We start from the raw sequence: 24,737 nt of genomic DNA on the forward strand, positions 1-24,737 counted from the left end.
ATGTATGTCTGTGAGTAATAAATTGACTCTATTTTTGAATGCTTAAGTTCTTTCTTGGTATACCCTTACTCAAAATCCTCCAGAAACAGGGTATTTAGACCCATCCAAGGCCAGGTGAACTTAGCTATTGCCATGGGAAAACATAACAAAACAAAACAAAATGAGGAATTTCAGAAAAAAAAATGGGGGGTAGGGAAGTCACATATAGAGGGGCACAAATACACATAAGAATCTGTAGCCCAAATGAGTGTGTCAAATAGAAATAACTCTTGTTCTAGCTTGAGCCAGTATTGTGCAATGAATTTGTTGTTGTTGGGCAAATAGGTGGATAGAGTACCTGGCCTGGAGTCAGAAAGAGCTGAGTTCAAATCCAGTCTCAGATATTTACTACCTGTATGACCCTAGTAAAGTCACTTAACTGTTTGCTTCAGTTTCCTCATCTGCAAATTGAGCTGGAGAAGGAAACGGCAAATCACTGCAGTGATTTCTTGGCAAAGGCCAAGAAAATTCCAAATGGGGTCATGAAGAATTGCACAAGATGGAAACAACAGAACAACAACAAAAACATGTAAGAGTCTATAGCTCAAATAAGTGTGCCAAATAGAAATAAACTCTTGTTCTAGTTTGATCCAGTGCTGTACACTAAATCAACACTACTCAAACTTCATATTTTGTTACTCTGGTTCCCTTTCAGATCCTATTGTGATTCCTGATTTTTTTACTCTGTCTCTCCTTTGGCCATTCTACCTCTGTCCAGACTTTCAGCTCCATGACTCCACAGTCTGGTTCTTGATCTTGGCTAGTTTGTACACAATTCTGACATCAACTGAGCAGGTACTTTTTTCCTCTTTATTTAAAAATATCAATTTTCCCTTTTTTAAATTAGCAATTTTCCCGTACCACCTCCAATTGTTTTCCAAACAATGTTCAAGCAATACCATGAAACCTGCTCAGCAGCAGCCTTTGATAGGTATTGAAATGTCTTCAAGACTGAGGGAAAAGAAGAAAATTCTAATTCTATTATATCTTTGTGTTGGAGTAACCTACAACAGTTTTAGAGGAAACTGAGAAGAGCTCTATGAATTGAGGAGCCAAGTGAGAATAATTAGGAGAATAATTTATACAATGATAACATTATAGAGAAAAACAACTTTATTAAGGGACTTGCTCAATTGGACAAGGCAGTGGGAGGAACAAATTAATTTTAAAAGGATATTAAAATTATTTTAAATACCACTAAGAAGGATGTGATTGAAATGAAGATTTGATTTAAACAAAAATAAGTGTGAGTGTGAGCCTATATGTATGTGTGTGTGTGTGTGTGTGTGTGTGTGTGTGTGTGTGTCTCTAATGTTTCTCACAGTGAACAAGTAAACTTGTGGAATATCTCAGTATTTACAACATTTGAATGAATAAAAATTGAAAAAAAGAATTAGTACTGTTAAAAAAGTAGAGAAGCTTAAAGTACAAAGGGCCCGGCTCATTGAGGATGGGGGAGATAAGATTTTTTAAAAATTGGGAACTTCTATCTAAAATCGTAGAAGAAAATCTTTATCAAACATGCTAATCCTGAGCACATCACCACAACTTTCACAGAGATGGCTTTGTTACACAAACAACATGACTCTCTGGAGCATAGATAACCCCTCCCCCACGCCCTGTCCCCCAAACTTGGCATTATCTGCACATTTGCCATCTCTTCTTTTACATCAAATCACCGATAAATTGTTGAACACAGGGCCAAGCATAGATTTCCTTAGAACTACACTGTAGACACTTTATGTCACATTAATATTGAATTATTAACCAGTATTCTTTGAATCTGGACATCCAACTAAATCTATCTTCTCTATAAGAATGATATGATATATCTAAGCAACAACTTCTCTAAAAAATCTAGGTAAACTATACTTCCATCATTTCCCCTCATGTAATCATGCAAAAGACTTGCTATGATACTCAGGCATGTAAGGAATTAATTGTGATTTGGAGTTTTCATAACCCCATCTTTGCTTCATCATGGTCAGACTGAAACGATACAATCTTTAAAAGCCTAAGAGAAGATGGGTGAGTACTTTAAGAGATCATAGAACAAACAACACAAAGAACATTTATTGAGTCAAAGTATCAAACTAAGTACCTAACCCCCACCTAGGAGTTTCCCCATGGCCACATGGGCCTGGCCAAATTATAATTGGGACAGCCCAGGGGGTATGTTAAACCAAGTGGAGAGTTAGCCTGGCTATAGAACCACCCTTCCTGGGAGAGAGGCAGGAAGGGGGACAAGGGGGGAGACAGAGAGACAGAGACAGACAGACACAGAGAGAGAGAGAGAGAGAGAGAGAGAGAGAGAGAGAGAGAGAGAGAGAGAGAGAGAGAGAGAAGCTGGTTGTGTTTTTGATCTTAGGACCTAACCAGGTTGGGGGTTTGTGTTATTGAAGCAAGGCTTGGCTCAGTAAGCCAGCTGAACTGGAAACAAGTTTAGGGTTTGAGTTAGTTTTTGCCAGACCCAGCCTGTTCTGAGTAGCTGAGGAAGTCGAGTTTATTCAAGGTACCTGGGGGCCTTTTTACCCTGGAGATTTAGATTCTAACTATCTGGGAAGTGGGACTTATTTTTCCCTTTTTCTATCCCTTTTCTCATTGTGCCTGGCTTTATTAACTCCACTTGTGTTGTAAATTTTGTTACCATTAATAAAACCTGATTTGTCTGTGGAAAAGAGGCTGTTAATCTTCTTATTAGTCTGGGAGATATAACTGAAAAAGAGACAGACTGGAGAAGGGAAAACTCTGGACCTAGAGGTCCCCCATTATTTTCTGAACCCCAATATTACGGCAAGCCGCCCAATTAACTCTCCCCATACTGAATTTGGCCCTAACAGGCACAAGGAGCTTTAATTACACATAGCAATTGTAACAACAAGAATAATAATAACAAAATTTCATAGTATTTTAAGGTTTATAAAGACATTTCCTAATAGACCCAAAGTGTAGTACAAATATTAGCCCTACTTTAGAGATGGAAGAAACTGAAGCTCACATAAACTGCATGATTTTGTTCAATGTTAAACCACTAGCAAATGTAAGATCCAGCATTCTAACCCTAGTCTCTTCAGATTCCAGCTTCTGTACTTTTTTCACTACAAGGTGACTTCACTACTGTAGTCACTACTAAGCAGCTTGGTGGTGAAGTGGATAAAGTGTTGGGCCTAGAGTTAGGAAGACCAGAGGTCAAATCTGGTCTTAGATACAAATTAGCTATGTGACCGTAGCAAGTCACTTTACCTTTATCTGCCAGAGTTTCTTCAATTGTAAAATAGTGATAATAATAACATAATATGGTGATAATAACACAAGTGGTGATAATAACAATACATATCTTGCAGGGTTGTTGTGAGGATCAATTGAGATGATATTTATAAAGTGCTTAGCACAATGCCTGGCATACAGTGGATGCTATAAAATGTTGTTGTTGTTATACCATATTGCTTTGTCTCTATCACAGTCTCAGTGAGCTCTCTAGCTGGGAATTTCCTTAGGGATGAGGCTCCTTTGAGTCTGCTGGGACACTTCCCACACACCATCCTGGTCTCCAGCTGCTGTTCTCATCAGCTGACTAGGCCCATTCTGCACAACTCAAGTTTCCTGTTCTTTGCTTGTGGAACCCCCTGATTTATCTTTTTTTAGAACTGCTTTCTCTGGACCTCTCTATTCTTTTCCTTCCTTTTTTCTACTTCTATGAAGTCACATCAGACTAACTTGATTAGGATCCTTTTTTGAAAGAATTACTTAGGGAGGTATAGATTACCTAGATTTTTTTAGAAAAGATTTTGCTAAGATATCTCATATCATTCTTATAGAGATGATAGATTTAATTGGATGGATAGTCTCAAAGAGTAGTTACTAATAATTCAATATTAATGTAGCAAAAAGTGCCTGTACGGTGTAGTTCTATGGGGACCTATGCTTGGCCCTGTGGTGTTTAACAATTTTATCAATGATTTGACGCAAAAGAAGAGATGGCAGGATCATCAAATGTGCAGATAATATCAAGTTTTGGGGGACAGGTGGTGGAGAAGGGGTTATCTGTGCCCCAGATAGTCAGGATCCAAAAGTACTTGACAGGCTAGAGCATTGGCCTGAATCTAACAACATGGAATTCAATCGAGAAAAAGATGAAGTCTAACATTTAGGTACAAGAAAATCAACTTCAGTGGAGGCATGACCAGAAAGTAGTTTCTCTTGTAATGTTGCTTGCTTTTGCTTTTGCTTTTGCTTTTTCAATAGATGGGAAAGAAGATGTTAGGAAGGACAGAATTTAGAACTGAAAATAAAATAAAAAATAAAGTAGCTTCTCTGAAAAAGATTTGGGAGTTTTATTGGATTAAAAGTTCAATATGAGTTACTAATGTGATGTACAGCCAAAAATACTAATGTCATCTTCAGCCATGTGCTACAAGTAATATCCTAAGGCTTCCCAGACCCTTGCCCTTCCTCCCTGCCCCCATGTACATACATGCAAGTAAGGCTTGCTTTTTCTTCTTTTTTTTTCTTAAAAGATATTGCAAACATCCTCCAGATTTAATTGGCTCAGGACATAATGACTCAAGTCACAGCTGTAGTTTCCTGGTCACCTGGACAAAAAGGGCTGGAGCTTCTAAGGTTTCTGATCTCAGACTAAGAGGGTGACCAGCACTGGCACAAAAAAAGCAGCACTCAGCTGAATCAGGGCAATACCTCGGTGAACACCCTTTTCCCTGCTCTGAATGTCCTTTCCTTGTCATGGCCAAGTCAACATCCTTTTGTTAACTGTTAGATAGAGGATGAGTATCTCATTTCATTCCATTTTCACACCTAAACTAACAGGGAATTGGCCTGAGTCAGGTCCAGCTCACAGTAACTTCCATTAAGAGAGACATAGCTTCCAGCATCAGACTTCACCTGGCAGGGGCAGCTAGGTGGCACAGTGGATAGAGCACTGGCCCTGGAGTCAGGAGTACCTGAGTTCAAATCCGGCCTCAGACACTTAACACTTACTAGCTGTGTGACCCTGGGCAAGTCACTTAACCCCAACTGCCTCACAAAACAAACAAAAAAACAAACAAACAAAACCAAACAAAAAAACCAAACAAAAAACAAACAGACTTCACCTGGCATATCATGCACTGAGTACCACAATTTAAGGATGCGGTAAACTAAAGAACAGCTAAATTGGGTCAAAGCAAGATAATGAAGGGAAGGGAACTAAGTTCATGTTGTATGAGGACTATTTGGAGGAACTGGCCCGGAAAAGGAAAGATTCAGGGTGGACAGGATAGAAATCTTGGAAGTTAAGAGAGAAAAGGAAGTATGTGAAGTGCTGAGAGGAGGAAGGATTAGAGTGATTCTGCTTGTCCCAAGAAGGGAGAATCAGGAGAACCAGAAGCAATGGGGAGAGGTTGTAAAACAGCTTTTAGGCTTGCCTCTGGTAAAATCTTCCTATCAATCAGAGCTGTTCAAAATTGGATTGGGCTGCCATGTTCCCCTGGAAATATTTATGTGAATGCTGGATGACCACTTACTTGGCAAACTGAAGTGGGGAGTCCTTTGTGTAGGGGTTGGATTTGCTGGCCACTGAGGTTGCTTCCAGTTCTCAAATTCTGTGATTCTATAATCTTAGAGCCTCACGCCACATGACCTATGGTTTACTAATACTCTGTTGAAACCCTGTCAACCTCTAATTGAAATTTCACTCCCTGAAAAGCCTTGTTATAAGTTAGTCAAGGTTTTGATATACCCACGCTTGGGACAGCTCACAAAGACTGAGAAAATGGAATCCTGAAGCTCCTTAAAACTTACATGATTTTCTAGTAGCCTAGCAGGGAAAGACAAAGTGAGTTGGCCATCATAAATAGCATTACAAGGAGGCAGCTAGGTGGTACAGTGGATAGAACACTGGCCCTGGAGTAAGGAGGACCTGAGTTCAAATCCAGCCTCAGACACTTACTAGCTGTGTGACCTTGGGCACAAGTCACTTAACCCCAACTGCCTCTCAAATAAAAGAAAGAACAGAAAACCAAGGGACAGACAATGCTGGTGGTGTGGGTGAGATGCTAAACTCAACAGTCTCTCCTAACATAAATAGCATCATAAGCTTGTGACAGACCCAGGGTACTGCCACTCTTCAGGGATACAGACTACATGCCAGTTGGACACTGTAGACTTTCCTGTTATTCTGTAACAGGTGACCACTCACTAGTCCAAGGTTAGCTTCAGAAACTTTGGTTATTGTGCCACAAAATTAGGTAAGAAAGGAGAAGGAAAAAACCTTACATGTTTTAAATAAAGATTAAACTGGGCAAGAGAGCTATTAAAATTCACCCTTCAGTACTCAAAAGCCTCATATAATAGATTAGAAGCCTTTAGAAGATTATTTAATTCAATGTCTTCATTTTACAGACCAGGAAATTGAGTCCTAGAAAAGTCAAATGACTTGCCCAAGGTCACACAAAAAGTTGCAAGTAAATCTCTATCTCTAACTTAAATGCCAAGTCATTTCCCCTCCCCTCTCAAAGGAATTCAGCACCTGGCTTACCATCTTCCCCTCTCCCCAATCCTGTTTTTATATTAATGGACTTTAATATTCACACAGATGCTCCCCCAAAGTCTCTTAGCTCCCATTTCCTCAAACGTCTTTAAATCCCATGACCTACTCCTTCACTCCTCCTTAGCCATACATAGGGATGAGGTTGGTCACACTAGCTCTCCATGAGTGTTCCACTTCCCTAATTAGAAACTGACATCCTCTATATGACCATAACTGCCTAGCATTCTACCTCCCCCATCCACCTCTCTGAAGCCTCTTCTTTGACCTTCAGTCCCACTGCCCCTTGGTGCTTCCTTAAACCATTGCTTGTCTCTGACTTTCTTTTCCTTCCTTGCCAGACTTAACCCCATAACTAACCATTTCAATTCCACAGTCCTCTTTCTTGATTCCTTTTCCCTCTTGTCCTATTGCTACCCATCTCCTGCCAAACCTCAGACCTAAAACACTCCTACCATCTGCTTCTTCTGTACTACTTTCTTTTTTTTTTAATGTTTTTTTATTTTATTTTATTTTTGAAGCAATTGGGGTTAAGTGACTTGCCCAGGGTCACACAGCTAGTTAAGTGTTAAGTGTCTGAGGCCGGATTTGAACTCAGGTCCTCCTGAATCCAGGGCCGGTGCTCTATCTACTGCACCACCCTTCTGTACTACTTTCAAGCTACTAAATGCATTTGCAGGAAATCTCACAGCTTTGCTGATTCTCAGAAATTTACATTATTCAACCTCAACTGGACCCTTATTATAGCAAAGCAGCCTTATTTTTCCTTGGTTTATCTCCTCTTACTTTTCACAAGAAGTTATAGCAAATCCTCTCATTTCTCTTCAAGTCTCCCACATCTTTTCCTCTCTCCTCTCAGCTGAGGATCTTATTGCTTACTTTTTTCTGAGAAAATGGAGGTCATATGACTTAAGCTCTCTCTTCTCCCATTCTCTTTATCTTAAAAAGCTTAACATCATTTGCTTCTCTCTCCTCTTTTCTACCAGTCTTTGACAAAGAGGTGGCCCTTCTCCTTGCTAAGGCCAAACATATGGGTGCTTGGTCCCTTAGACAAGCCTCTCATTTTCTCCAAAAGACTGCATCCTTCCTCCTTCCCTCCCTCCCTCACTCTCTCTCTCTCTCTCTCTCTCTCTCTCTCTCTCTCTCTCTCTCTCTCTCTCTCTCTCTCTCTCTCTCTCACACACACACACACACACATACACACACCCCTTCAACCTCTCCCTGTTTATTGGTTCTTTCCCTACATGACATTGTTCTTTCCTGGTTCTCCATCTGACCACTTCTCAATCTCTGCTGGCTCATCATCCATATCATGACCACCATCTGTGGATGTTCCCCAAGATTCTGCCATAAGTACTCTTTCTTTTGTGTTGTCTCAATAACCTCATCAGCTCTCTCATCATATCAAATATATTCATAAATATAGCACTTATTAAGTGCTTAGTATGTGCCAGGTACTGTGCACATATGGGGATACAAATACAAACAAAAAAGACAATCCCAGTCCTGAAGGAGCTTACATTGTCACGTAGGAAGACAACACATAAAGAGGACTTGCAGAATGATTTAGAGATCGCTGAAGAATGAGGTGGAACATGCATGGGAAAGATAAGGTCAAAGCTCACCTAGGGAGCCCAGAGTGGTACACAAGTATGCATATATGTATGCTCACTCTCACGCTCTCGCTCGCTCGCTCTCTCTCTCTCTCTCTCTCTCTCTCTCTCTCTCTCTCTCTCTCTCTCTCTTTCTCCAGTCCTAGTCTTTCCCCTAGGCTTCAGTGCCAGACCAACAATTGTGGACTGGACATCTCAAGCTCAACATGTCCAAAACCAACTTATTTTGTATCCCCCAAATCCTCACCTCTTCCAAACTTCTACTTCTGTCAAAGGTCTCCCAGACTTGTAACCTCAGCATTATCTTTAATGAGTCATTCTCTCTTACCTCACATGTCAAATATGTCTGCACTAATTATTAACCTCAGTGGCTTATAAAGGATAAAATATTTATATAAAAGTATAAAATATACATTTATAAAAATATCTATATCCACATATATGGACATACGTATATACACACATATATAAATCTATATGAGATATACACACACATACACACACAAATATACACATCATTAACAATCTTCAGAATCTGGTCCTAACCTGTCTTTCACATTTCAGTATTTTATTTCCCTTCCCTCCCCTTTTGTTCAAGCCAAACTGACCTTCCTTCTTTTCTGCTTCCTGTCTATGTGTCTTTGCACTGACCATGCCACATGCCTGGAAAGCATTCTGTCTTTACCTCTATCTCAGGGTCCTTCTATTCTTTCAGGATAGCTCAAACAACATCTGTTTTTGTTTGTTTGTTTTGGCAGGGCAATGAGGGTTAAGTGACTTGCCCAGGGTCACACAGCTAGTAAGTGTCAAGTGTCTGAGGCTGGATTTGAATTCAGGTCCTGAATCCAGGGCCAGTGCTTTATCCACTGTGCCACCCAGCTACCCCCTCAAACAACATCTGAATGAAACTTTTGTTGATTCCCCAACTGCTAGTATTCATCCTCCCAAACTTTTTTACATGTTTGTATTCACTTTCTACTGATGCTGCATATATTTAAATAAGTACAGAATGGGCCCACGGTCATGATGTTTAAATAACTTTTTGAAAATTATTTTTCTTTATTTTTGCCATTTACAAGATTTTACATTATGTAAATTCATTTCCTATATATACTGCATGTGATGCTATGGTATTGTAATTGAAAACAAACAATAAAAGAGTTATTCAATATTGAAAATGCCATCTCCTCATGAGTGGGGATTGTTTCATTCTTTGTTTCTCTGCTACCAGGCACAATGCCTAGCATACAGCAAATGTTTACTATCTGCTTGTCGACCATTTCTGTGCTCTTTCCACTATACTGTACTACCTCTAATGAAAGAAAGGATACAGGCTGGACCTATGACTTCATGGATATAGGGAATTCCCAGGTAAAAGAAACTCCCTCTACCAATACAGGCTGACACTGTCTCTGAAACATAGAGTCTCAGACTTTAAGCCTAGAACACTGAGAGGTTATATGACTTGCCCAGGTTCAGAGTCAGGATGTGTCAGAGGCAGAACTAAAATCCAGATCGTCTTAGTTTCCAGGTCAGCTTTCTATCCACTCTACCATCCTGTCCTTTTAAAGGAAAGTTCAATCAAAGAGAAGTAATCATGCCTGAGCAGTATGTATGTTCAATGGAGAAAAGGTACAAGATAGATCAGAAGGGCAAAATATTGCCAATATTGTTAACATGCAGAAATAGGGGTTATGTGTTTCTAATTTTTTACTTTTGAGGGGATAACATAAACACATAGTGATAAAAGGGATAGATAATGAATAAAACATATAGCATTTAGAAAGTTTACATTCCTAACAAATACTTTGCCTGGAAATGTATTTGATGAAAGTAGGGCAGACAGAATTTTAGAGCTAGAGAGAAACTTAGCAATCACCTCTACAGTTAGGTTTTGTTATTAGTTATTTGATTAGAAAAAGTAATTCATCCGTGTCTGTTCTTCATGATCACCACTTAGAAGAGTATACTGGAAAAGGAAAATCCAAATATGTGGAAGCTCTGGCAGGATGTTATGGGAGCCAGATTTCTTGGGGGAGGGGAGGTGGGGGGTGGTGGTGGGAAGAATTGGCCTCGTGTTGCCATCTGGTGGCCAAACTAAGAGCTACAAGGAGCTGAGGAGGATAGAATTGGGTCTTTATGGTAAAAAATAAATTAAAATGACTTTTCATAAAATAATGGAAAAATTAAAGTTGTAAAAGGATTGTTTTATAAGACACAAAATTAATAGCACAATTCATTGAATAGGGGGCAGCTAGGTGGTGTAGTGGATAAAGCACCTGCCCTGGATTCAGGAAGACCTGAGTTCAAATCCAACCTCAGACACTTGACACTTACTAGCTGTGTGACCCTGGGCAAGTCACTTAACCCTCATTGCCCTGCAAAAAAATTCACTGAATAGCAGTAGGAACCGCTCATGATATAGGCTACTCTGAATGTCTACCATTTAATGTCTTGAATTCATTCAATATAGTGCTATGTTTATTTTTAAAAGAACTCACGCAAGGTAATATGTGCATTACTATTGACATCGCATTTTGGGAGAGAAGCAATAACAAACCAACAGAAGGAAATTCACCCCAACCAAATGAAATATAAAAACAGAACTCTGGGTATTCCAGCACAGATGATAACTCCATATTTAGGGCAATGATCTCCAATATCACTATCAGTAAAAAATTTGAGCACCTCTCCATCTGTGTATATTACCTTATTTAGAAATTAAACAGGGGCAGCTAGGTGGCACAGTGGATAGAGCACTGGCCCTGGATTCAGGAGGCCCTGAGTTCAAATACGGCCTTAGACACTTAACACTTACTAGCTGTGTGACCTTGGGCAAGTCACTTAACCCCAACTGCCCCGCAAGAAAGAAAGAAAGAAAGAAAGAAGGAAAGAAGGAAAGAAAGAAAGAAAGAAATTAAACACATTTACTGCTGTAATAATAATTATGTATACTATAAAATGGACAGAAATGGTAATTAACGAAGGATAAGGCTGAAATATTTTAACCTAAAGTCAAGAGGGAGATGCTGAGGTTTACCAAGAAGGGGAATGAAATGGTTGAATCTGTGCTTAAAGTAAATGTCTGATTTGTGTGGAGCGTAGATTTGGAAAAGGGAAACACTTGAAGCATGGAGAATACTTTAGAAGATACTGCAATAGTCCAGGTGAGAGATGATTAAAGTTTGAATCTGGGTCAGTGAAGTGTGAATAAGGAGGAGGGGCAAGGCTAAGTGTAGGGATGGAAATCAGTATCACAATTGACTACTGAAGCAAGAGCAGGATTCACCCAGTCTTCCCTACCCTCCTATCTTTGGTCACACACAACTTGGGTTAAGTCTCCCTTTTGTTCCCCATTGGGTCAAAGTAAGCCCTCAATTTTAAGATCATTAATTCACCACTCTATTTCTTATCCAGTACCAAATAATATAATTGATTTAGGGGACCAGGATGGGCTTCATCTGCATGAAGAGTATGGATGGCTTGGTTCATAGATAACATTATGTAAAATAAGAGCAGAAAGAGATCTAGCAACTGTGAGGCAGGAATAAACAAGACAGGAAGAAAGAGATGATATAAGCCTGGTTTTTCACACAATTATACCTCTTAGGGCAACATGCATAGGGATTTGAAACTAGTATAAAAAGGGTAAAAATTCCTAAGTATAAAAGAAGAAAAAGATATTATCAAGAAGTCAATTCGCTCTAAATAGGAGAGGCTGTACAGTGTAGGGAAAGAATCTGAAGTCTGAGAACCTGGGTTTGGATTTTGGTTCTCCATGAACCTGAGCAAGTCACTTAAGTTTCTGGGTCTCAGTTCTTCATCTGAAAAATGAGGAGGTTGGACTAGATGACCTGAAAAGTCCCTTCCTGTTCTAAATCTATGCTCATACCAACATAAATGTCTGTCTTCCTTCCCTCCTTCCCTTTTTCCTTCCTTCCTTCCTTCCTTTTCCTTCCTTCCTTCCTTTTCCTTCCTTCCTTTTCCTTCCTTCCTTCCTTCCTTCCTTCCTTCCTTCCTTCCTTCCTTCCTTCCTTCCTTCCTTCCTTCCTTCCTTCCTTCCTTCCTTCCTTCCTTCCTTCCTTCCTTCTTTCAACAAGCCATAAAACAACATGATACCCAAGCTGAGAACTCTATTGGGAAGGAAAAAGTTTTTAACTCATTTTCCATGGACAATCCTATAGAAAGGGGTTTGATCTGAAGTTTAGGATTCTCTTAGAGAGCTCCCAGCTTAGAGAGCTGGTTTTAGGCTCCAGCTCTTGGGGACAGAGAGCCACTTGTTTCACTTTAAGATTTCACTGGGATGCTGAATTTTCACTCAAGACCTGGTACTGCAGTCACGGACTCTTAAGAATAAAGGATAGTAATGTCAAATGTGATTTCTTCAATCATAGTAACTTTATTGACAAGGTTCTTGTCTCCAACACTGGACTCTAAAGTCAACTTCTCAACCTCAGAAATAAAGACTTGACAAACCCATCATCTCTTTACCTCTAGCTTGGGGTGGTAGTGCTGGTGAACCTGGTGTTGAACCAGGAGAAAGCTGCCAGCAGAACCAAAAGGATAGAGAATACCAGGGCCTCTCAGCCCGGGACAGTCTAGGGAAAATAGGGACAAGGAAGAAGGGTGGTTTCTGTGACTACTGTATCATCTTAACATCATAAATGCAGGTATTTATTTACATGTAACATTTTAGTATTTAAATATAGTATTTTAGTCTCCATACTGAAAATAACGTGTACTGTATCTGAGGTTAATTAGTGACTATCTTGGGGCATCTAGGTGGTACAGTGGATAGAGCACCAGTCCTGGAGTCAGGAGGACCTGAGTTCAAATCTGGTCTCAGATACTTAACATGTACTAGCTGTGTGACCCTAGGCAAGTCACTTAACCCCAACTGCCTCACACACACACAAAAAAAATTAGTGACTATCTCAGTGGCCTCCTAATTCACAGTATTGTATGATGAAAAAAACACTGGACTTGAGAGTAAAACTTCATACCCCTACATACGTGGTGGACAAACGACTTTTCCTCTCTGGAACGGTTTTCTTTTCTATAAAATGAAAAGCTCATATCCATCACTGCTGCAGCATTCTATGTTCCAAGGAAAGGACTTGATTGCTATAGTTAAGTATTTGAAGGGCTGTCACATGGAAGAAGGATTTGACTTGTTCAGCTTTGTTAGGGAGGGCCCCCAGCTTTGCCCAGAATAGCAGGAACTGCTATTCTGCAGCTATGGAGGGCTAGTAGAAGTACCTAGCTCTCCTCTACCAGGCTCCAGCCAGAACAGGGATGTTACCTAAGGGATCAAGGCACTGAGGGAATGAGTTTCTATTTTCAAAAGGAATAGGACTGGGGGCAGCTAGGTGCCACAGTGGATAGAGCACCAGCCCTGGATTCAGAAGGACCTGAGTTCAAATCCGGGTTCAGACACTTGACACTTACTAGCTGTGTGACTCTGGGCAAGTCACTTAACCCCCATTGTCCCTTGCAAAAAAACCAAACCAAACAAACAAAAGGAATAGGACTTTCTTGATTCGACAATGTGATCCACACTGAGTCACGTAGACTAGATGGAGAGAAGTGATTTTCTCTTCATATACTGCTGTCAGACTTGACTTGATCCAAACTATCTCCTTCCAGCATCCGAACTGGAAAGAAAAAGTACTATCAATTTTAAAGTGGAGCAGAAGTATAGCTCTGGGCTTAACTGTGGGGCGCATGACTAATAGCATGTGACCTGGTTTGACCAGGCATATTATGTATGGCTTTTGCAGTTTGGCTCTTGACCTCTCTCCCAGTCCCTCTTTTCTTCTGATGCATGACAAAAAACACTTCCAGGAGCAGCCTTCTCTTCCATGAGGAAGTAGCTTCTTGGCTTTGCTCCCAGCCTTCCTTTACCCTGAGTTAAATAGAAAAGTGGAAGCTGAGTCCTCTTCTTGTGTCCTACCTCCTTTTTTCCTTTCTCTTCTAGGATTTGCAAAGTCTGTGTCTAGGTATGTTCAACTGGGTCTAGGAGAATAAATCTATTGTACTCCTCTTTACAACAAAAACTGAATGCCTTAAGTTTAGAAATATTGTTAAGGATTCTATGTTGCTTATATAGAATATATTAGAATGTTCATTACTAAGAATTTCCATATATGTAGCAGTTATCTTTTTTTTTTCTTTTTTCAGGGCAATGAGGGTTAAGTGACTTGCTCAGGGTCACCCAGTTAGTAAGTATCAAGTGTCTGAGGTCGGATTTGAACTCAGGTCCTCCTGAATCCAGGACTGGTGCTTTATCCACTGCACTACCTAGCTGCCCCCCATAGTAGTTATCTTGTAGAATTTACCTCTGCAAGTATAATGGGGTTGATCAGGAGTAGTTCTTTGATCAGCCCCATTACAGAAGAAACACTATAGTCAAGGTCTAAAAAGATCTCTAGTGTCATGGCCAAATTTTGGGTACAAATTTTGGGGTACAAAAGAATTAAGGACATTAGGGTGGAGGACTTCAATACTTGAGGGGGAGGAGGAGGAAGATGACCTAGTGAAGATCTGAGATTGACAAGGAGCAGTCAAATTAGGAGGGAAAATTGTAAGAGGCCAGTGTTTCATACACCAGCAATGAGTGTGTTGCTTTTCCCTCTGTTACATATATCAGCACAGACTGGGCAGAAACACTGTTGTAATCTCCCAGCATCATTCTCATATTCCTCCCTCTCAATCCTTGTGCTGAGCTGCTCAGTGTTCCCTTGCTTGTGTATCAGGTAGTCCCCTCGAGTTCTGACAATTTGTGACACTGACATTGTGGAGTTTTCATGCAGGCTAGCATTCTCACACTACAGTATGATTTTTTTTCTTTTTTTTTCTTTCTGCTGGGCCAGGAAGAGAGACAAGAAACAGGGAAAGCAGAAAACTCTCAGAAGGGCAAACAAGGCTTCTCCCCTGTTACACGGTAAACAAAGAATGGTCATATTTCCCCTGTCAGAATAAAGATTAAATTAAATGTAACCCTGCAGAGAAATAAAACCCATAGGCACTTTGACACCTGGCAAAGCTGCCCAAGGGGCCTTGGTGTGTAGACAAGGCCTAAGAAACAAACTCAGGATAAGCAAAGAAAGATTCAGTGTGAGTGTCATTATCATCTTCATTTCAGCTCCCCCTCCACATTTCACAGAAAACTGCCACTAAGGGGTTTGCTCAAGCAATCCTTAAATACCTTGAAGGATTTAGCTGTGAGAGAGAGCATAAGGCCCAAGAGCACTTCTTCTCCAACAGCTTGTTCATGCTGTTATCATTTATGCTTCTAACTCCTTCATTTTCTCACTGATTGATTGAGAGTCCCTTGGAAGATTACTCCCCATCCTCCTTTCTACCCTTTTTCTGATACCTAAAACAATTCTGAAAAGGAGCCTTCCATTCCCTATAACTTTCCCAAAGTTTCCATGGTCACATTTGTCTTTTAAACTTATCATTACCTTCTGATGACTTGAAAGTAGTAAACACTCAACAATATAATGTTTTCCCCTCTTCTTTTTTGTACACCAAGATTCAGTTTAAAAAGTAATTTATTGGGGCAGCTAGGTAGCACAATGGATAATGCACCAACCCTGGATTCAGGAAGACCTGAGTTCAAATCTGGCCGCAGACACTTGACACTTGCTAGCTGTGTGACCTTGGGCAAGTCACTTAACCCTCATTGCCCTGCCCCCCCCAAAAAAAGTAATTTACTGAGCATCTACTAAGTATTTTAAGAATCAGATACTTTGGGACAGCTAGGTGGCACAGTGGATAAAGTACCAGCTCTGAATTCAGGAGGACCTGAGTTTAAATCCAGCCTCAGACACTTGACACTTACTAGCTGTGTGACCCTGGGCAAAGTCACTTAACCCTCCTTGCCCTGCAAAAAACAAAAACAAGAACAAACAAACAAAATAATCAGATACTTCTCTCAAGGGGCTTAAAATCTCATTAGGGAAACAAGACACACCCATAAAATAAATAGCTGAGTCAGTGACAAAATAAGTTGTATAAAGAGAGAAAAATATTAACTATAGTTCCCAATTATACTGCACATTGTGGGTTTACTTAATGGTTCTTTTTTGAAGAAACATTGTGGTAGCCAGGCAAAAGTTAGAAATTCTATTTTTGTTTCTGGTGTAGATTAACTCTAATTCCTTTGTCAGTTAGTTTTACCAAAAGAACATGGCCACACCAAATTGCCTCCTATTGAACTGGCTCTCCTAGACTGATTAACCCGTCTCACTGCCTTAGTTTTCAAGCAGGATGCTAACACTACCTTCTCCCATCCCCTCACCTTTATTCTTTTTTTTTTTTTTCAGGCAGTAAGGGTTAAGTGACTTGCCCAGGGTCATACAGCTAGTAAGTGTCAAGTGTCTGAGGCAGAATTTGAACTCAGGTACTCCTGAATCCAGGGCTGGTGCTTTAACTACTGCACCATCTAGCTGCCCCCTACCCTCACATTTATTCTTAACCCTATTCTTCCTCAGGCTATCTCCAACACAAATCACCACTGGCTAAGTCATTCAGTTCTGTCCTTTGGAACACCCTTCTCTATTCTTAGTAACTCTCCTACAGCTGCAAACTTTTTTTTGGGGGGGGGGGGCAACAAACATTTATTTTATTTTATTTCCAGTTACATGTAAGGGTAGTTTTCAACATTCATTTTCATAAGATTTAGAGTTCCAAATTTTTCTCCCTCCCTCCCTTTCCTCCCCCCTCCACAAGATAGCAACCAGGTTATATATGAACAGTCCACAAGTGCTCTTTTTATCAGTTCTTTCTATGGGGGTGGATAGTATGCTTCATCATCAGTCCCTTGAGATTGTCTTGGATCATTGTATTGCTCAGAGTAGTTAAGTCATTCACAACTGCTCATCAAACAATACTGATGTCACTATGCACAATGTCCTCCCAGTTCTACTCACTTCACTATACATCAATTCATATGAGTATTTCCAGGTTTTTCTGGGATCATCCTGTTTGTCATTTCCTATAGTGCAATACCATTCCACTATAATCATATACCACAACTTCCTCAGTCATTCCTCAATTGATGGACATTCCCTCGATTCCCAATTCTTAGCTGCCACAAAGAGTTGCTATAAATATTTTTTTTGTACAATTTTCCCCCTTTTCTCTTTTTCATGATTACTATTGTTAACTGTTTCCCTCCATCCTATTACCTTTTCCAAGATATTTACTCTGTTATCTATCTTCTTTTATCCTATCCCTCTTCAAAAGGGATTTGCTTCTGTCTGTCCCCTCCCTCAATCTGCCCTCCCTTCTTTTGCCCCTCTTTTTTTATTCCCTTCCCCATTTATTTTACATACCCAATTGGGTATGTATATTAATCTCTCCTTGAGGTAACTCTGATGCCTTTGAGCCTTTTCTGATGAGTGTAAAATTCATTTACTGCCCTGCTCCTCCCCCATCTCTTTCCCCACTCCATAAACCCTTTCCTGTTTCTTTTATGTAGGATTTCACCCCATGCTATCTCTGCCCTTCCCCCTCCCCCAGTGCATTCCCCTCACCCCTCAATTTAACCCTGAAGATGTCATCATGGGGCAGCTAGGTAACACAGTGGACAAAGCATCCAACCTGGACCCAGGGGGATCCCAGCCCAAACCCGTCCTCAGACACAAGACAGTCACTCACTGCATGACCCCAGGTATGTCCCCCAACTCCAATTTTTTTATGGTTCTCTAGGGTTTTGGATTTGAAAGTCAAATTTGCCATTCAGTTCAGGTCTTTTCATCATGAATACTTAAAAGCCCTCTTTTTTTCATTGAAGTCCCATTTTTTTCCTCTGAAAGATAATACTCAGTTTTGTTGGATACATGATTCTTGGTCATAATCCCAATTCCTTTGCCCTCTGGAATATCATATTCCATGCCCTCCAGTCCTTTAATGTAGAAGCTGCTAGATCTTGTGCTATCCTGACTGGGGCTCCACAGTACTTGAATTCTTTCTTTTTGGCAGCTTGCAATATTTTCTCCTTGACCTGAGAGCTCTGGAATTTGGCTATAATATTCCTAGGAGTTTTCCTTTTGGGATCTCTTTCAGGAGGTGATCGGTGGATTCTTTCAATTTCTATTTTACCTTCTGCTTCAAGAATATCAGGGCAATTTTCCCTGACAATTTCTTGGAAGATGATGTCTAAACTCTTTCCTTGTTCATGGTTTTCAGGTAGACCAATAATTTTCAAATTATCTCTCCTGGATCTATTTTCCAGGTCAGCAGTTTTCCCAAGAAGATATTTCACATTGCCCTCTACTTTTTTATTCATTTGGATTTGCTTTATTCTGTCTTGGTTTCTCATAAAGTCATTGGCTTCCATTTGTTCAATCCTAATTCTTAGGCAATTATTTTTGTCAGAGAACTTTTGTACTTCCTTTTCCATTTGACCAATTTGGCTTTTCAAGCTGTTGACTTTTTTCTCATGTCTTTCTTGCATCACCCTCATTTCTCTTTCCATTTTTTCCTCTACCTCTCTAGCTTTATCTTCAAAGTCCTTTTTGAGCACCTCTATGGCCTGAGACCAATTCATATTTTTCTTGGAAGCTTTAGATATAGGGGCCCTGACATTGACATCTTTCTCTGAGGGTGCACCTCGACCTTCCTTGTCACTAAAGAAACTTTCTATGGTCTTCACCTTTCTCTGTCTGCTCATCTTCCCTTTCTTTTACTTGACTTTTAGCTCCTTAAAGTGGGGTACTGTTTCCAGGCTGCAGTATCCCAAACTTCAGAAGTCCCAGGTGGTATGATTTAAAGAGGATCAGGTTTTTCACTTGCCTGGCCTGTTCCCTGGTCAGTAGATGACCCCAGACCTACTTGCTAATCAACAGCTTTGTGTTTTGTGGTGGTTAGCTCCAACGAGCCTCTGCCCCTCCCCCATCTGGGCCACTACTACTCAAGCCTACCTCCTGGTTCCCAGCAGGGGTGAAAAACCCAAGTTCTGCCTCAGCACCAGCATGAACTCTGTAATCTCCCCCCTGCTAAGGGCTCATCCCTCTCACCAGACTGTGAGCTTAGTTCCAGATAACACTGGCACTTCAGCTGATTCAGAGGCTCGGGGGGGGGGGTGTCTCTCTCTGGTGAGGCCTTCCTGGGACTGGATCTGTGTCAGGGTGACTGTGGGGTTGTGCTCCACTCCTGTCTCAGCACAGCAGTTCCCTCCTTCTGACCTTCCAAGCAGTCCTTGGTTGGAAGATGATTTCAGCACATTCTTCTGTGGGTTTTGCTGCTCCAGGAACTGTCCTATGGCATTATTTTGATGTTTTTTGGAGTGATTGTGTCATGAGTTCGAGAGCTCATTGCCTTTCCAGCTGCAAACTTTTTAACCAACATAACTTTAGATTCCTTGATTTAATGAAACTTTTTATCTCCTTTGAGCTTACCACACCCTCTGTAACTCTCACAATTAGAGGTTACTCTCTCATTATATTAAGCCTACCCACCTTTCTTTCACTCACAAAGCCAGGAGAGGCGGAGATAGTCTTTGCTCCCTAATTAAGGTTTTAGTCCATTCCTCTACTTCCTCTTTTGAGGTTCATGTGATGAGCTTATCCCACTATATCCCCATGCTAACTGCTGGTATTTACTGATCTTCAATTTATTCTTCCAGCACTTTTAATGCCTTCTGTACCTGAATCATTCAATCTTGCTTGCCCTTATCCTTAGGGACTTCAGTTTTCACAAATGAGGACTAGAAACCTCCTCAACTCCAATGACCTCTATTTCTGCCCTACTTCAGGAAGAACAGAAGTGGCTGAACTACACTGGAGAAACTGCAAGTATTTTCAGTGAAAGCTGCTGTCACAAAAGCTCATCTTTTTAATACTGGTGCTATATGGTGGTAAACCATGTCACATAATTACTTCACAAAAATCAAAACTACAGGTGCCCAAAGGGCAATTTGTAGATGTTTGGTGGGTGTGAGCAATCTACAAAATATGTCAATGATGACTTCGGGATGTGAAGTGACATAAAAGACAGCATCAAGGACATGTATGACTAGAAGAAATGATGAGTACATCATGAAATAAAAGTGAGGGATAATAGCCTGGAGAGTTGCACTGTTATCTGTGAAATACTAAAAGATCCAGGGCTCTAGTGTGTTGAAGAGATGATCTTTTATACAGATTGTATAGAAGGACATGGACAAGAGTTAGAATGAATGAGGATGAGAAGGTATAGACGACAGGGATCTACACTGGTGAAGGGATTACCTGTGCAAACATGATCACAGATTGCTTGAAACAGCTAAACAATTTGACTAGATGATCATTAAGGTTTCTTTCAGGTATAATATTCTTTCTCTTTGAATATAACTTGTTTCCAAAGAGATCAAGATAAAAAACTGCAATTACCTGTCACCAACTTGAATTTTAACAAGTACATATATGCAACTGTTCTGAATTCATAAATATGGTTGTTAAAATTCAAGTAGGTGACAGATCACTACTTGCATGCTTTATGAATAATGGGGATTAATTTTCATGTATGGCTTGGGGGTCCAGCTACATCTCACAATAATTTCATTTTTCAACTTCCTGTCCCTTAGGAATCTAATCACATCTAAGATGATTCACTGTGATTATTTAATAAGTTTTTTCCATTGGTGAATTGACAGAATTTTTAATGGGTAGCTTCACCAGAGACTTTTCTTTTCTCTGATCAGCTGCCAGTTTCATTGATATACACTAAGAATAATAGCATCTGCTCTCTAGTCAACATCTACATCTCCCTTCTACCATGGAACCTTGTCTGAAAGGTGAGTTTTTACCTTAATCTTGTTGAAACCAGGACCTACATGACACTGGCCCCCTCAACTCTGATAAATGAGCTTTTGCCTTATTTTGGGGGGGCCCAGGGCCCCCATGCCGTGCTGATGCTCAAATACCACCAGTGCCTCCCATTTTCACCATTCCTTTTTTTGTCATCTTCCCTCATTACAATCTAAGCTTCTTGAGGGCAGAGGCGGATCAGCTTGCTTGTACTTGTATTTCCAGTTCTTAGCAGAGTGCCTTGCATATAGTAATGCTTAATAAATGCTCTCATATTCTCTTCTCCTTTTCCCTCTTTCTCATATAATCATCAATCCCTAGAGCCCATGAAATCTGGTTCTCAGTGTCCTCATCTGCAAAATCAATGGAATGGCTTTTAAGGTTCTTTCCAGTTCTAAGATTATGCCTCTGTGTAAGACTGTGTAAGGTAGCTAACCCTGTTTACCAGCTGTACTAGTCTCAGAAGAAAGAGAAATGATAGTCCATAACTGAGCTCTAGTTCTGGGCAGCACAGTCTAGTAGTAAGGGTCAAAAGCCTTAAAGGTACTTAAAGTCCCCATCTGAGCCACTCTGACTTAATCTGATTCTAAGGTCCTTCCAGAAAAGGCATTATTTGCTCTTTCTTTTTCCTAGTACATAGCATGGATTTTTTTGTTTTTCTTTTTAACATAGAGACATTCAATTAACACTCGTTGAATGAATATATGAAGTCAAACTTTCAAAAGTACCATAAAACTGAGGATACAACCTAGATTTCAAACATTCTTGGTACTTACTGTTTTTCGCCAGAGAATTGCTCGGTATTGAGGGACGCGTTGATTGTTCTGGTCAGAAAGTGCTACAGACAAAAAGAAAGGGCTCTTCTCTATATCAGTGCCGACATAATTCTGATGAACTGGAAAAGAAATGCATTCAGAATTGAAGAGTTATAATTTGCTCTTTCATTCCTCTTCCTTATTGCAGCATCCTGTGAATCATGGCTTGCCTACAAAGCTACTTGCTCTCTTCACACCTGAATACTGCCAAATGTCAGGAGAAGACAGGTTTCATGCTAATGTCTTTTACTACAAGTTTTCTACCTCTTTTTCTAACTCTGAATTACTCTTTACCTGGCAAGAAAATTAATTGAAATCATAAAATTTTTAGATCTAAAAGGGACCATTACAGGTCACTTACAAATGAAGAAAATGAGGCTGAGAGAGAGAGGTTAAGGGGCTTACTTACTAAGAGAGGTTAAGATTACAAATCTGCTTGGTGGTAGAGCTGGGCTCAGAGGCCAAGCCTCAGGTTGGCTGTCTGTTGCTTGCCCCACTGGAGCATCTTCCCTGCCTCCTTCATTTTTAATCTATTCATTAATCTAATACCTTTATGACTCCACTGCACTTTTAATTATTTTGTTTCTACCTAATCCAATTTTCTCACAAATTAAAAATATTCAACTTTCTCTGAAGAAAGGTCGAGCAAATTATCAGTGTTCCTTGCTCTCAAATCATGATGACACCTTCAATATATTCTTTGAAGGCAGGTACCATATTTTTAGCATATTCTCTTTTCTTTTGGTATTTAGTATATTATGTGTATTTAGTTCTTCAATAGATCTGTTATCTCTTCATGGTGTATACTAATACTTTCCTCTACTGATGGAAGACCCAATCCATTCAGACCTCATTCTGTGGCATTCTTGTTCAAATCTTTCCATAAAACAATTTCAATTCAACAAATGTTTATTAAGCATTGTGTTCAAGGCATTGGGAATACCAAGGCAGATATAACATATACCCTTCTCTCTAGGAGCTTATAATTTGATTAAAAGGGAAGGGCAGATACACAAGTAATTAGTATGACACAAAGCAGTGAGACAAAGGGAAAGGAGAGATTCAGGTATGAAAAATATCAAGGGGGAGGAGATAACTTTTATTTAGTAGAGACAGGAGTGTCAGGGAAGGCTTCATGGAGGAGGAGGCATCTGAGTCAGCACTTAAAGGCAGGGAGAGAGTGGGCAGGAAGGGAGCAGAGAGGACAGTGTGAGTGAAGGCAGAGAGGTGAGAGATCAGGCCTATAATGGGGGAGTGTAGTCCACTGTGGCAGGAACGTGAAAAGGAAGCTGTATGTGAAGGCCAAACAGGTAGAAAGCCTGGAACCATACTATGTCTTGAATGCCAGAGTATAAATTTTCTACTTTATTTGATAGCCAATGGGGAGTTAGTGACTCGGAATCTGGTTCTGTGTTTGCAATCTGTTCTCTAGTAGGAAGTTAAGTCATTTCTTAAACTGTTGATTTCTTCAGAGCATTAAGAGAACATGTAAACAGCTGCTACTTTAATGCCCAAAACAGCACCCTGGGGGCCTGAAAGAATTAAAGGAAGCATCCCTAAGCAGCCAGCTATACCCTCTCCCTTTCTCTGGTCTTCTAGTCCTGTGATGATTCCTTACTTTCCTCCTTCCTCTATCATTAGTCACAGTCCTTCACCTGTGCTCTTCTGCATTCAAACACGTCCCTCACTAGTAGCAACTCCAGCTTTACATAACTTCCTTTGCCCATTCCCATCCACAATCTTGTTGAGCATTTTGTTTATTATTTATCAAGGAGACACAATAAACAAAGTGCATACAGAATATGCTACACTACATGTGGTACTTGATTCTGTGGACTCTTTAAGAGTTTTTCCCTTACAGTGAATTTCCAACCTACCCTTCCAACCACTCCATCTGCCTTTTAACTTTTCATTTCCAGTACAAAAACAACTGGTTAAAATTTACATAAACAGTATTTTTCCTCCTGCAATTCTGAAATGAACCTTTAATTTTACAAAGCTCATCTTTAACCTTGAAGTCAGTGTTCCAAATTAAGTTTCAAATGCACCAAATCTGATCAAGATAGTTTAATCTCTGCATACACTATAGGTTTACAGAAATAATAACATCAAAGTTTTTCTTCCCAGTCATTTCAAATGTCCAGTTTTTCTAAAGTAATCTCCTTACCTTGTCCTAAGAAATACTTGAAATACCATCTGGTATGATACTCTGGGTTTTCCAGGTGCACATCTGTTCTACGCCAGATACCTGGCAAGTCAGGAGCATTCTGAAATGGAGCAAAATGATGCTATTAGAAGCTTATTCAGAAAGACTAAACACAACCTGGAGTAAACAAGCAGGGTGTGTAAGTGAAAACAACAGAGAAGTGACAGGAAAACACCTTTTCCAAAGTAGATCCAAATTATTAGTACATGTTCCATTGAAAACTTATAGTGACCTGAGAACATGTTGGTAGAAAGTACTGGGCTTGGAGTGAGGAAACCTGGGGTCAAATTCCTGCTCCCACAAGAATGTGACCATGGTCAAGTCTCTTAGCTTATTTTAGCCTCAGTTCCCCAACTTTTCAAATGGGAATAATAATACTTGGACTATATACGTCATTGGATTGTCCTAAGGAAAGAGGACACAATGTCAATGTGTGTCCTAAATATGCGGTCTCTAGTCTAATTCTCAAAGAGGACCATGAGATCAAGAAGTAATCAAGATAAGGCTGAATGACCTATTGTAAATAAGATTATAGTAGGGATTCTTTTCCAGATAAGGGTTGGTTTAAATGAAGGCTAAGGTCTTTTCCTCTTCTTGGGACAGCTAGGTGGTGTGAGATAGAGTGCAAGACCTAGAGTTAGGGAGACCTGAGTTTAAAGCAGTTCCAGACACTTCCAAGCTGTGTGACTTCACTTAATCCTTTTTTGTTTTTGTTCCGTAATCCTT

At 40.1% G+C, this 24,737-nt stretch overlaps 1 protein-coding gene across 3 annotated transcripts in view; it reads right to left on the reverse strand.

Moving 5' to 3' along the window:
* GARNL3 (GTPase activating Rap/RanGAP domain like 3) overlaps positions 1 to 24,737 on the reverse strand; it is a 231,593-nt gene that overhangs the window by 173,152 nt on the left and 33,704 nt on the right. For all 3 annotated transcript variants that reach the window (XM_043984856.1, XM_043984857.1, XM_043984855.1), the window contains 2 exons: positions 23,973 to 24,072; positions 21,767 to 21,885 (listed from right to left, as the gene is read on the reverse strand). In XM_043984856.1, coding sequence (XP_043840791.1) covers positions 21,767 to 21,885; positions 23,973 to 24,072 — 219 coding nt within the window. The remainder of the gene's footprint in view (positions 1 to 21,766; positions 21,886 to 23,972; positions 24,073 to 24,737) is intronic.

This window comes from Dromiciops gliroides, chromosome 2 (assembly GCF_019393635.1).
Source record: "Dromiciops gliroides isolate mDroGli1 chromosome 2, mDroGli1.pri, whole genome shotgun sequence".
Lineage (NCBI taxonomy): Eukaryota > Metazoa > Chordata > Mammalia > Microbiotheria > Microbiotheriidae > Dromiciops > Dromiciops gliroides.